This window comes from Podarcis muralis, chromosome 7 (genome assembly GCF_964188315.1).
Source record: "Podarcis muralis chromosome 7, rPodMur119.hap1.1, whole genome shotgun sequence".
In the NCBI taxonomy this organism is placed as follows: Eukaryota; Metazoa; Chordata; class Lepidosauria; order Squamata; family Lacertidae; genus Podarcis; species Podarcis muralis.
In genome coordinates, this window is record NC_135661.1 from 24,848,619 (window position 1) to 24,861,547 (window position 12,929).

Below are 12,929 nucleotides of genomic sequence, written 5' to 3' on the forward strand. Positions count from 1 at the left end.
AAAACATGTGAAGGGCTTTTTGTAAACCACTTTGAGGTTTTATACCATATTTGTAGGCTTTATAACATATTTATAACATGTGAATTAAATAAATAGGTGGAGAAGGCTTGATAACATAATCAGGGAACTGCACAGTGACACAAAGTGCCTCCTAGCTGATGGCTGGCTGGTAGCATCATCCCATCTGGTAAATTCTCAGCTTTGAATCAGTCACTGTTGTCTCTCTATCTATATTTAAGCCAGATCTGAGACTCTTAGTATTGCCCGGCTGTACACCGAAAGCCACAATTCTGTCCTTGGAATTGCTGGTTTGAAGTCATGTTTTCACAGTTATTGTCTGCCTTTTGCATTGGTGATGCTTCTTTTGATGATGCTTTCCTTTGAAGCATGATGATTCTTACCCCCCCCCCCAATCTTTTGTTCCTGTTAGGCTATCCGTGTCCTTGGTCTCCTGGGGGCTCTGGATCCATACAAGCACAAAGTGAACATTGGCATGATAGACCAGTCGCGGGATGCCTCTGCTGTCAGCCTGTCAGAGTCTAAATCAAGCCAAGATTCTTGTAAGTAGACTCAGAAAGGGGAGGTCCAGGGGTTCAGTCTGCTTCAAGGAAGAACTCTTAGCCTTGGTGCTGGGTCTCCTGTCCCCCAAAATTCTTATGACCAAGATATAGAATGTGGCTTCCCTCCAGATGTTGGTGGACTCCACCCCTGGCACCATCCCCTGAACCGTTGCACATTCTGGCTGCTGGGAGTTGGAGTTCAAGCAACATCTGGATCCCATTGGCGACCTCGGTCTGGTGGATGAGGTGTGGGGTACATGGATTTTTTAAACCCACAGTTTCACCCGCAAATGTATACACGAGTTGGAATACTTGTACCTCATGCTTGAATCGATAGAATGGAAATAGGTGGAGACCTTGTTCAGAGGGCTGCTGTGAGGATGGGCTAGATGGTTTCTACCACCACTCCTCTGCCAACCCCCCCCCCAAAAAAAACCCAACAACATTACATTAATAGCTCAGCAGTGTTGATAAGCAGTGATCTTCCTTGATTCTCCTCAGAAGACATGAGTGATATGTAAGGATGTTACCTTCTTTAAAAAACAACAACACAAAAAACCCTGCAATTTAATAGACTAGTTATATGAAATGTGATTGATTGATCAGGTTGATTCAATCTAGTTACATGTGAAGAAAGAAATGTACATTGTTGTTTGTAGATCAGCCTTTCTCAGTGGAGCACATGCACCTTCTTTCTCTGTGATAGCAGCATTCTGGGAAATGTAATCCACAGGCTCCCTAGCCTGCATATTAAATGGCAGGGATGGGGAACCTGTAGTCCTCCAGATGTTGTTGAACTATTGCTCCCATCATCTCTAACCCCTGGCCGTGCTGGGTTGAAGCTGGCGGGAGCTGACACATAGGAAGCTGCCTTATACAGAGTCTGGTTTATCTAAGTCTCAGTATTGTTGATGCTGACCAGCAGTAGCTCCACAGAGTTTCAGACGGGACATATTTCCCAGCCCTCCCTGGAGATGCTGAGGATTGAACATGAAAAAACTGTGCTCTCCCACCAAGCTGCTTCCATTCCCTTTAGATTTCAGTCAAGCTATGGGCTAGAAGCGGCAATCATAGACTTTTCTGTTTGAAATCTTTCTTGCAAATAACCACTCAGTTTGTTTATTTATTTAGACATAATGATCTACCCACCCTTCTTCTTAAAAGAAAGGAAGTTGATGGGCAGTTTAGCCTCCAATAGCAGGCTGCTTTTAAATGGTGAAACTGTCTCCACATCCACAAAAATTGTGGCTCCCCTTTTGAGGAGAGGCTGCCCATGAAAACCTCACACGTCAGCTCAGTTTTTCTCATTTCCTGTCTCTTTCTGCCTGTTTGTGTAGCTGTTTCCTGAATTAGAAAGTTTAAAGGTGCTAAACTACTTGATGGGGTGGAACCATGCAGCTGCCTGCCAGATGTTTGCCTCAGTCTGCTCTCCTTTGGTTCAAAGAGTCCCCTCCCTGCACCCAAATGTAGCAATCTGGGTTTACAAAATTGGGCATGGTATGCCTGTTGCCCAAGTCCTGAACCCACAGAATTAAACTTACAAGCAGCTATAATGAAACATCCACCAATTTTGCACTATTTGGAGCTGGAGCTCTTTTAGGGTTTGATGGAAAACCAGGATTCTGGCATGGAGAGCCAAATGGAGAGAAGAAAGCCAAAAATAAGTAGAGGATATTATAAATCTCCCTCTCTCCAGCTGTGACTATAACTGATTAGCTTGTAAGCTTTCCTGAGAACTGAAAAGCCACTTAATACTGTGACTTATGATCAACATTTATTAAGGAAATTGTTGGACGGAGACGCTTGTTTGGCCAGAGATGGGATCTGGAAAGTTCCTGGCAAAGAGGGGTTAGTGTTTCATGGAGGTTCTCTTCAACTCCCCTGCACCATGTAATACCTCAAATACTTGCTCCATTGTAATGATAGAGCTGAAACAAGCTCTATCCACAGTCAGTTGAGTTTAAACACAATGTTTGCATGCTAGATGCCCTGGTGGGTTATGACTGCAAGTCTACAAGTGCAGGAAAGGCATCAAATTCAGCTTCCTGAAATGCCCAGGATTGAGAAACAAACATTATGATTGGTTTGAAAGGGTGTGGGCAGTGCCTGGCAGTTCTCAGAAGCAAGAGATTAGCGGCTGAATAAGCTTTCCATTGGGCCAGGGGGCGACTGTGCTTCATTCAGCCCTTTGCCTCTCCCTATGCTCTGTGGCAGAAGTATAGATTCAGCAAAACGGTTTACAACTGCAGAATAAATTAGGCAAACTAAGGCTGGATATATGTCATTTATAGCAACAGTCACCAACCTTTGGGGGGCAATGGGCACATTTCAAATTTGGAGAGAGAGTGCGGGGGGCACCAGACACAAAGTGTAGGAAGTGGCATAGCACAAAATTAGAGAGTACAGTCATGGCGCACATTTTCCCGTAATTGTGTTTCCATACTAGAAAAGACTTAATCTGTTGAATATCTTCTGTTAAAGGTACATGGACCTGGTTTCCTCCCAGTCCTAAACCAAAAACCTAGGCTGCCATCCTGTGTCTGTGGGAGTAAGCCCTGCTGAACACAGAGACTTACTTCTGAGGAGACACATATGCAATTGTACTATAAATTAACTATACAGTGCATTTTTAACGAGTACCTGGTCCTTAGCACCTGCACAACAGGAGGCATTCTTAAGCCTCCTTGCAAAGTTTTCACATTTGCCTTTGTGGGGAGGGGGGAATTCTTTAACATCCACCCATGCTTACTGTGTAGTAGTAGCTGCAGAAAATAACTTTCAGGGACTACCTGATCTCAGGTGAACCCACCACATGGAAGAAGCTGGAAGGGCAAATTATTGAGATTCCAAGGATAAGATAGAAGCAGGAAAAGTGCACTAAAGTGGAACCAGTAGCATTTTAGGACCCTAGGGGTTTCTGATTTATCATTTATCAGTCACAGCTCTAACTTCACTTGTTGGCCAAAAACACTTGACAGGCAGGAGCAGCTTGGCTGGCACATTTCACAGAAATCACTTAGAAAGTTTTCTTTCTGAAAGGGCTAGCCACTTCTTCCTTCTTCTTTTTCTTCTTTAAATAAAAGCTCAGAGTCTTAAGGCCCCAGCCTAGGAGCTCCAAAGAGTCTTCACAGTGGCTAGGGTTAGTGACTCAATATTCTATAGTGATCACATAATTGCCCCCCTCCCCCATATCTGCAGTTAATCCTTCCTCCCTTTTCAGCTGATTATAGCACCAGCGAGATGCTGGTCAACATGGGCAACCTCCCCCTGGATGAGTTCTACCCTGCCGTCTCCATGGTGGCCCTCATGAGGATCTTCCGGGACCAGTCCTTGTCCCACCACCACACAATGGTGGTCCAAGCCATCACGTTCATTTTCAAGTCTCTCGGGCTCAAGTGTGTGCAGTTCCTGCCTCAGGTCATGCCGACCTTTCTCAACGTCATTCGGGTTTGTGATGGTGCCATCCGCGAGGTGAGTGCCCCCTTGTCTGTCTTCCTCCACCCTCCCCTGAAACCAGAATCGGCTTTGAGAAAACAAAACCAAGAAGGCCGATTCCTGAAATATGGGGCGTTGCTGAGTTGTCCGTGTCTGCAGGCATGCTGCAAAAGTGAGTGACCGCTTCCCGTCTCTGTTTCAATCCTTTTTGGAATATCGTCTGTTACTAACCATTCTTCGCTGCTGCCTTAGAAGACCTGCTATTTAGTGGCTTCCGCTTTTGTGAAGCCTCTTTTGCTCTGAGCTAGCTTTCGCTGGTCTCCCTTGCCCTTCTGCCTGTTGTAACCTTCAGACCTCTATACCAGGCGTCTGCTGCTTTTTGTTGTGGTTGTGGCTGCTGCCCTCACTACCGTCAGAAGGGGAAGCACATGTGTTATGCCGCAGCTGGCCAGACTCCTCTACCTTGGTCCCCATCACGGTTCTGGGAGGTGCCGGGTTGCTCTGAGCAAGTTTCAATTCTAATTCCAAAACTATAGAGTTGTATCCAATTAAGTTTATAAGGGTAGATCCATTGGAATTAATGGACCTAAGCTAGTCATCCCCATTACTCCATTTGGAACATGGTGTATAGGGTTGCCTCACCTCAAAAAGAATGTTGTAGAGTTTGTAAAGGTTCAGAAAAGGGCCAGCAAAATAAGGGGGTTGAGCAACTCCTCTGTGCAGAAAAGTTGAAGCGTTTCTGACTTTTTACGTTCAGAGACAAGGTGAGGAAGAGCTGGCATGATAGAAGGTTATAAACTGATGCATGCCACGTAGAAAGTAGATATAGAAAAGTCTTTCTCCCTCTCTCATAACACTAGAGCTCAAGGTCATCCACTGAAGCTGAATGTTGGAAGATTCGGGACAAATAAAAAAGTCTTTATCCAGTGCATAGTTAAACTGTGGAACTCACTCCCACAGGGAGGCAGTAATGGCCACCAACATGGATGGCTTTAAAAGAGGATTGGATAAATTCCTAGAGGAGGAGGCTATCCATGGCTACCAGCCATGATGGCTGTGCTCTGCCTCCACAGTGGAGGCAGTAATGCTTCCGGATACCCGTTGCTGGAAACCACAGGAGGGGAGAGTTGCTCTTGTGCTCAGATCCTGCTTAAGGCTTTCCCACAGGCATTCTGGACTACATAGGCCATTGGCTTGATCCAGCAAGCTCTTCTTATGTTCCTATTAATTTCAATGGACTTGCTCTGAAGAGGACTAAGATTGGATATAACCTATATAGTGTTTATATCAGATTTGAAAAACTCTTGTGCTTGATTGTGGATATGCTGCCGCTTGCCACCAAAGAACTAAACAGCGGCCTAAATTTATGTTCTGCTTCAAGCAAACTGCAAGGCTCTATCATTCATTTTAAAATAATTATAATAATGGATTGTAAGGATCTGAAACAAAAAAAGGGGTGTTTGCTTTGTCATTGGCATACCCAGTGGGCTGGGAGACATGAGTTTTCAATTTGTCTGCCAAACTGAAAACAACTATTGAAATTGCACTGGGACCCACAAAGGACTCAGCTGCTTTTTGCTTGATTTTGCTTCCCAAATGGAGCGCAATTTGGAGGAAGTTAGGGCCTGTGCAAGTCCTGTCAAAATCTTTTAAAATATTAGCACAGATTCAGAACATTGAAGATGAAACAGGGCTCAGGTTGTTCCCTGGATTGAGCTCCATGTATGTAGAGTGGACAAGCTGGGAACGTATGTTTGGTTAGAGCTGTGTGTTGTATGTGGGATGAGCTTTCCCCGGCATGCGCTGCTGTTAAAGTTACCTTTGTAGGACTGCAGCCCCCACCGGCTGGTTCTCTCCCAGAACAAAACAACTTGTGGATTTCAAGGCCAAATTCTGGTGCTCTGGGTGCCTGGACCAGACTTGATCTGACTTCCTTGAAAGCTACATACTTTTGCCTACTCTTTTTACAAATTTTCAGGTAAAAGAAGATGGTGAAAGTGTGCTGGGGAGAAGAGCTGAGGTGGGTACATACGGCATTTAAACACCTAAACAGGGCACTTCGTGTGATGTGTATAAAGCATCTTCGTATTCCCAAGCAAAGGCAGCTTTATGTCAAGCTCGGTGTTACACATCTTTGATAAATGGAAGTACTGGAGATGACAACAAGAATCTACCGACAGCATATGAATCTATCTAGCTTAGCTTACCCAACAAGCCCTCCCCTCTCCCGTCACAAATGCAAATAAACCCCACTGCAACCAACCACACACAACCAACCACACCCTGCCCCCCAATACCTATCAATGCCAAGGAAAGGTAATAATGCAATAAATGAATAGAAAAAGAACCTACCCAGTTGACGCTGACCCAAAACCTCACACATACACTATACAAAAGAATATAAGCCTCACCACCTAACCCCTCCTCTCCCCGCTCTTCTTCCCCAACCTTATACTGTACTCAACACTAATGTCTCACAACAAATGTAACTGATTTGTAAGAAAGACTGTACAACCTGAAAAAAGAGGCAAGGCATTTACTTTTGTAAACCGAGAAAATCTTTAATAAAAATAAATTAAAATAAATGGAAGTACTGTACAAAAGAAACCTGCAGACCCAAATATAGATGTTTTAGTTGTAGGCAATATGTGAAATTCACCTCTTTGTCCTCCCTGCTCCTTTGCCTGCTCACTTCTCCCTTCCTGTATACACCACACAGTTTTTCCATTACCTAGGAGTCCCTATAGACTTATTGGCCTGTACCTTTTCAGGCCTCATCCCCCACCCCACCTGACTCTGCACCCCTTGTCGCTGCTCCCCTTTCTGGCAAACCCACAGAACCCCATCCAAACTTACCTTTTGCTTCCCTCATGAAAGCTTTGCTGCTCAGATTCTGTTGCTCGTACCTCTTTCCCCCAACCCCAAATTTGGAAAGTTTATGAACATACCATGGCATCAAAACTGTTCAGCTGATGGCATGCCAGCCAGGCAACAGGCTTTAAGCCTATTTCAGCACATGGTTCTCCTCTCCCCAAAGGCACTATGTCACGAAGCAACAGCCAGCATGGGAACTAAGCAAAAAGAAGCAGGCTTCATTTGGGGACAACTTACCCTGGCGAGAACTAAGCTAACAAGGGCCCCAGGAAAGGAAACGCATTCCTGTTAAGTCCTTGCAAAATGCAAGTACAGGGGTACCTCGGGTTAAGTACTTAATTCGTTCTGGAGGTCCATTCTTAACCTGAAACTGTTCTTAACCTGAAGCACCACTTTAGCTAATGGGACCTCCTGCTGCCACCGCGCCACCAGAGCACGATTTCTGTTCTCATCCTGAAGCAAAGTTCTTAACTTGAGGCACTATTTCTGGGTTAGCGGAATCTGTAACCTGAAGCGTATGTAACCCGAGGTACCACTGTAGTCTCCACGCTCAAAATGTAACCTAACCTGTCACAATAGTAGCCATTTTACTCATTATTTTTTGTGAATATATCTATATTTAATACGGTCATAGAAAAAGTGAATGAACCTGTTTTTCACAAAATAGTTTTCAACACAGACAGCTATTTTCCCACGCTTTTCTGTAACAGCCTCCTAATAAATTTACAGAGCTAGTCCCCCCCACCTTTTCTGATGCATTGTTCGGCTGAACCACTAAACAGATATTGACTAGATAGTAAAAGGTGAACTTTCAGCATAGAGCTCGGCCATCTTTTCTTCTGAAAAGGATGTGGATTCTCTTGCTGTGTGTCGTGTGCTTACAAATGCATCTAGGCACATGAGAGCGAAAGAGTTTGAGAGAGAGGGAAGTGGGGTGCAAGAGGGGGGCATGGCTTGGATATCATGAAAACCCTGGGTGAGTTTGGCTGGTGGGACAAGTTGGGGCGGGATGAGTTGGTGAAGTTCTGTGGCACCCCAGTCATGGTGTCAGCGCTTGCATGTCTTGATGCTTTGTGGCTTGTCTGAATGCCTCTTGTGTGTGCGCACCCAAGGTTTTGAATTGTGCACAGGAGTGCCTGTGAACTTCACAGAAACTGTTCCAAAGCAAAATTGAGCCCTGTGTTTGCAGCATGCCATAGCAGCGTGGTGGGTGGCTGTTCTTGTAAAAAGCTTGTGAGCAAGAGTTCCTGAGAACTGCTCTGTCCCAAGCCTGACCTACGTTTCTATAACCCCTTTCCCTGCTCCTTTCAGTTCCTGTTCCAGCAGCTGGGGATGTTGGTGTCCTTTGTGAGAAGCCACATCCGACCTTACATGGATGAAATTGTCACCCTTATGAGAGTAAGTATAGCTGCCTTTTAGCTCAGTGCTTCTTCTAAAAGACTCCTTGCAGAAAACATGGACTCTATAAGGGCACAAGGAGCAACTTCATGCTATTAGCCCATCTAGTTATCTGCCTTGACTGGCAGCAGCAGCTGAGAACATCAGAAAAGTCCTGCAGCTAAGGCACTGTGCAGGCTTGAGAGCCACCAGCTTCGGCACCTTAATTTTGGCAAGAGGCTTCCCAAAAGTACAGCTGGGCATTAAAGAGTTCTGATATATACCTTGAAAATTTATTAGAAGCATTTTATATGGCACAGATGTATTAAGGCAGAATTTTGTGCTTTACTGGGCCCAGATTCCCTTTGATCCTATTAAGAGGCATCAGGTGGTGAAGATTTAACTCTTTATTGAAGTCAAGCCTGGCTTGGTTTTATTTGCTCTGCACTGGAAAGGGAAATTGAGTTGGTGGTGGTTGTGGTGGTCCGTACCCTGGTGTTTATTTTGTTCCAGGTTATGTGTGCTAAGTTTGCTTTGCTTACAAGAAAATCATTTCCCTCACTTTGGGTTGGGGGTAATAATGCTTTCAGGTTCTTCTGGCAGCCTGCCTGGTGGGCTGCAGAACAGGCAGACCCATTTATGAAGCTAGGTGAGAGGCAGGAGGATTGTATTTCAGCATGGTGCAGAGGCCTACAGCACATAGTTAAAACTGAAATGCACCACTGCAAGGCATAGTGATGGCTGCCAGCTTGAACCACTTCAAAAGGAGATTGGACAAATTCACGTAGAATAAAGGCTATCAATACCCACTAGCCATGATGTTCTGCCTTTGCATACTAGCTGCTGGGGATCATGCATGTGAGAATACTATTGCGCACATGTCCTGCTTATGCGCATCCCATAGGCATCTGGTTCGCAACCTTCTGGACTGGGAAATAGATGCAGTTTGTGTGGGATCTTAAGTTTGGGAGGACTTGAGAGTCACCTGAAGCTTCCCTAATTCATCCTACGTGCTAAGCGTTCTTTAGCTTTGTATTTTTCAAAGTGTCCCCACCCCTAACTCTCCTTTCTCCCTCCAGGACTTCTGGGTTGTGAACAACTCGATACAGAGCACCATTATCCTCCTCATTGAGCAAATCGTGGTGGCCTTGGGCGGGGAGTTCAAGCTCTACCTTCCCCAACTCATCCCTCACATGCTGCGAGTCTTCATGCACGACAGCAGCAGCAGCCGCAGCGTCTCCACCAAGGTGAGCACAGTGCTGCATTGGGGCAGCGGTCCTGGATGGCACCTGGGTGTCTCCACTAATATATTTCAGGACAGTTTTTAAATGTGGATTGAGTGTGGTTCAGCTGGCATTTAGCATTTTCCCGGAAACCTCGTTAATTTAAAAATGCCCCTTTGCTCTTGCATTCAGATGAATATGTAATACCATTAGGGTGCATACGCCTCATATATTTAAAGCACTTCATTCATTCATTCTCTGCCTTTTTTCCTTGATGGCTTACAGATAAAAACATTGGGGGGGGGGGTTTAAAAACCAATTAAACATTAATAGAATTAAATCTCTCCCTCTCTCTCCCTCTCTCTCCCTCTCTCTCCCTCTCTCTCTCTCTCTCTCTCTCTCTCTCTCTCTCTCTCTCCCCAGCTTCCCCCAAAGGATCCTGGGAACTGTAGTTTGTTAAGGGTGCTGGGAATTGTTGCTCTGTATGGGTAAACTACCCAGGATTCTTTGGGGGAAGCCATGTTCTTTAAATGAATGGCATGACTTGCCTTCGTATTCAGGCAAACATGATTAGCTGCAATACATTTTCTACAAGGGAGGTATTTTGTTCAGTGGTGTGAAATTATCCCAGTCCTCTCTACCAAGTGGAGGTACCCTGGGAAAAGCACGGGGAGGTATGTGGCTTGAGTAGGGAACTGATCATTCTCTAACATTCACTTGATGCTTTTGGACAGGTGGCGGAGAACCTGTGGCCCTCCCACATATTATTGGATTATAGCTCCCTTCTTTCCTAGCCATTGGAAGTGCTGCTCAAAGCTAATGGGAGTTGTAGTCCAACAACATCTGGAAGGTCCCAGGCTCCCCATCCCTAGTTTTCCACTTTAAAGCATCCTTGTGGTTAATCTTACAGTGACTGTATGAATGTCATTCCTATTGAGCTTTCTCTCCTTTCCAGCTGTTGAATGCCATCCAGCTATTTGGAGCCAATCTGGACGATTACCTACATTTATTACTACCTCCCATTGTAAAGCTTTTTGATGCCCCAGATGCCCCACTGTCAGCTCGCAAGTAAGTGCTGGTCTCTCCTGTATACTGCTCTCTGCAGGGTAGTCCCTAAGTATGTTCCTTGGTGATGCCACATTTATTATTACTATTATTATTATTATTGGGTTTTATCCAAATAAAACTTTCTTAGAGTAGACTCATTCAAATTAATGGACCTAAGTTAGTCATCTTCATTAACTTGAATGGCTCTACTTTGAGTGGGGCAAACATTGGCTACAACCAGTTGTTGTTTCAGTTATGAATCCCTGTCAGTGAGGCATCCATAAACAATTTGTAATATAATAGCTTATATAAGACAGTTACATATATAAAAAGGTAAAGGGGACCCCTGACCATTAGGTCCAGTTGTGACCGACTCTGGGGTTGTGGCGCTCATCTCGCTTTATTGGCTGAGGGAGCTGGCATACAGCTTCCGGTTCATGTGGCCAGCATGACTAAGCCGCTTCTGGCAAACCAGAGCAGTGCACGGAAACGCCGTTTACCTTCCCGCCGGAGTGGTACCTATTTATCTACTTGCACTTTGACGTGCTTTCGAACTGCTAGGTTGGCAGAAGCAGGGACCGAGCAACAGGAGCTCACCCTGTCACGGGGATTCGAACTGCCGACCTTCTGATCGGCAAGTCCTAGGCTCTGTGGTGTGGTTTTACGTATATAAACACAGTTAAAAACAAATGCACATATTTTTTATTTATTCATTAGATTTTCACCCTGCACTTTCCTCTAGGGAGCCCACTGTGGCAATACAATAAACAATACAATAATATTTTTGGTTTTTTTAAGAATTTGAAAAAGCTTTGAAACAACAGCACATGCATAAAATCAGTTTGTGGCTTTCATTTCTGCCTTGTCTTCCCACTATCCATTTTCTCTTCCCTCTCACGAAACAGAAAAACTGTAACCTCCTTGACTCAAAGTTGCTGTCACTCCAAGGAAAAAGAAGCTGATAGTCAGGGGGGTGTTCAGAAGTCAACACCAACCTTTCTCTCTGCTCACTGATATGATTACTGTTGGACAAAGAAAGGCAGAAGAATATGCTTTTGTTCAAAGAGAAGATCATATCTTCCTCCCCCCTTTTTAATACCTCTTTACCTGATGTGAATATTAAGCCAATTCCACAGTCCCTCCCTCTTTCTCAGAGGGAAAAAAGGATGCAGTTAGTACTGCTCGTATATTTTCCCAAAGCTTTACCAACTTGAGTTTATAGGTTGTTTTTTTACATAGACCATGCATATCTTTTTTAAAAAAATAATCTTTATTAATTTAAATTACACACATATACAAAGAACTTACAATGTGTATCTTTACCACAAGTGTTCAGTTCGTTTTAGATAATAATCACAATGCTTCTTTTCTGCTGCTACCTCCCCCCGCAAAAAAAACCCCCACCCCTCTTCAGAGCTGCCTTAGAAACTGTGGATCGCTTGACAGAGTCTCTAGATTTCACTGATTACGCCTCACGGATCATCCACCCCATAGTGCGGACCCTAGACCAGAGCCCAGAGCTTCGGACGACTGCCATGGACACGCTGTCATCATTGGTCTTCCAGCTAGGGAAGAAGGTAAGAAAGGTCATTTTTCAAGAGATAGAGCTTTTTGGAGCAGTGGGTGGCATTTGACTTGAAATCTTTTGTCTTCTAATTTACCATATTTTTCTGTGTATAAGACTTAAGTTTTTCCCCTTAAAAAAATGTCCAAAATTTGGGGGTGTCTTGTACACTCATAGATTCCCCCCCCCCATTTTCTTAAATTGGAGTCCCCAAAAATAGGGAGCATCTTATACATGCGGGAGTCTTATAGATGGAAAAATACTTTCCCCCTAAAGTGGTGTGTGGCTTCTCAAATAGTCCCTTGCTTGGCTGGAATGTTGTCCCTCTCAGTGTACACAGCTGTGTGCACCCACATGCTTCAAATGGGGCATTAATTTATTGCAGGAAGGAGATGGAGTTTGCTAGCATTTATTTTCCAGTTTCAAAGAATCCTGGCTTGTTACCACATATGAACCAGGGATAAGTGGTTTATAGCAAACTAGTCAGTTTCAAGCCAAGCCAGCTTCAGCAATTGGATTGTGAAGCTGACTAGTTTTAACAAACCAATAGCTTGCTTTAAAACATCAACTCCTGGCTGTGGACAAAGGGATGTGCATGAGCCTGCCACTTTGCTTCGACTCATTTCAACTCTCCCATGTAGTGCTTAAATCACAGTTCCGCATTCTGAGTGGACCAGCCCACAGTCTCTTGGTGACCATTTCCTTTCGTTTGCAGTACCAAATTTTCATCCCGATGGTCAACAAGGTGTTGGTGCGCCACAGGATAAACCACCAGCGGTACGATGTCCTCATCTGCAGGATTGTGAAGGTCAGACTTCTTTAAAGTAGTCACATGGAGGGTTGAGGGGA

General features: G+C 44.6%; 1 protein-coding gene across 4 annotated transcripts in view; it reads left to right on the plus strand.

Moving 5' to 3' along the window:
* Nucleotides 1–12,929, plus strand: part of MTOR (mechanistic target of rapamycin kinase) — a 98,795-nt gene that overhangs the window by 21,118 nt on the left and 64,748 nt on the right. For 2 of the 4 annotated variants that reach the window (XM_028740653.2, XM_028740654.2), the window contains exons 18-25: nt 431–560; nt 3,781–4,031; nt 5,974–6,015; nt 8,181–8,267; nt 9,326–9,493; nt 10,425–10,537; nt 11,931–12,093; nt 12,796–12,888. In XM_028740653.2, the coding sequence (XP_028596486.1) occupies nt 431–560; nt 3,781–4,031; nt 5,974–6,015; nt 8,181–8,267; nt 9,326–9,493; nt 10,425–10,537; nt 11,931–12,093; nt 12,796–12,888 (1,047 nt within the window). The remainder of the gene's footprint in view (nt 1–430; nt 561–3,780; nt 4,032–5,973; nt 6,016–8,180; nt 8,268–9,325; nt 9,494–10,424; nt 10,538–11,930; nt 12,094–12,795; nt 12,889–12,929) is intronic. The other 2 variants (XM_028740655.2, XM_028740657.2) reach the window with 1 other exon arrangement.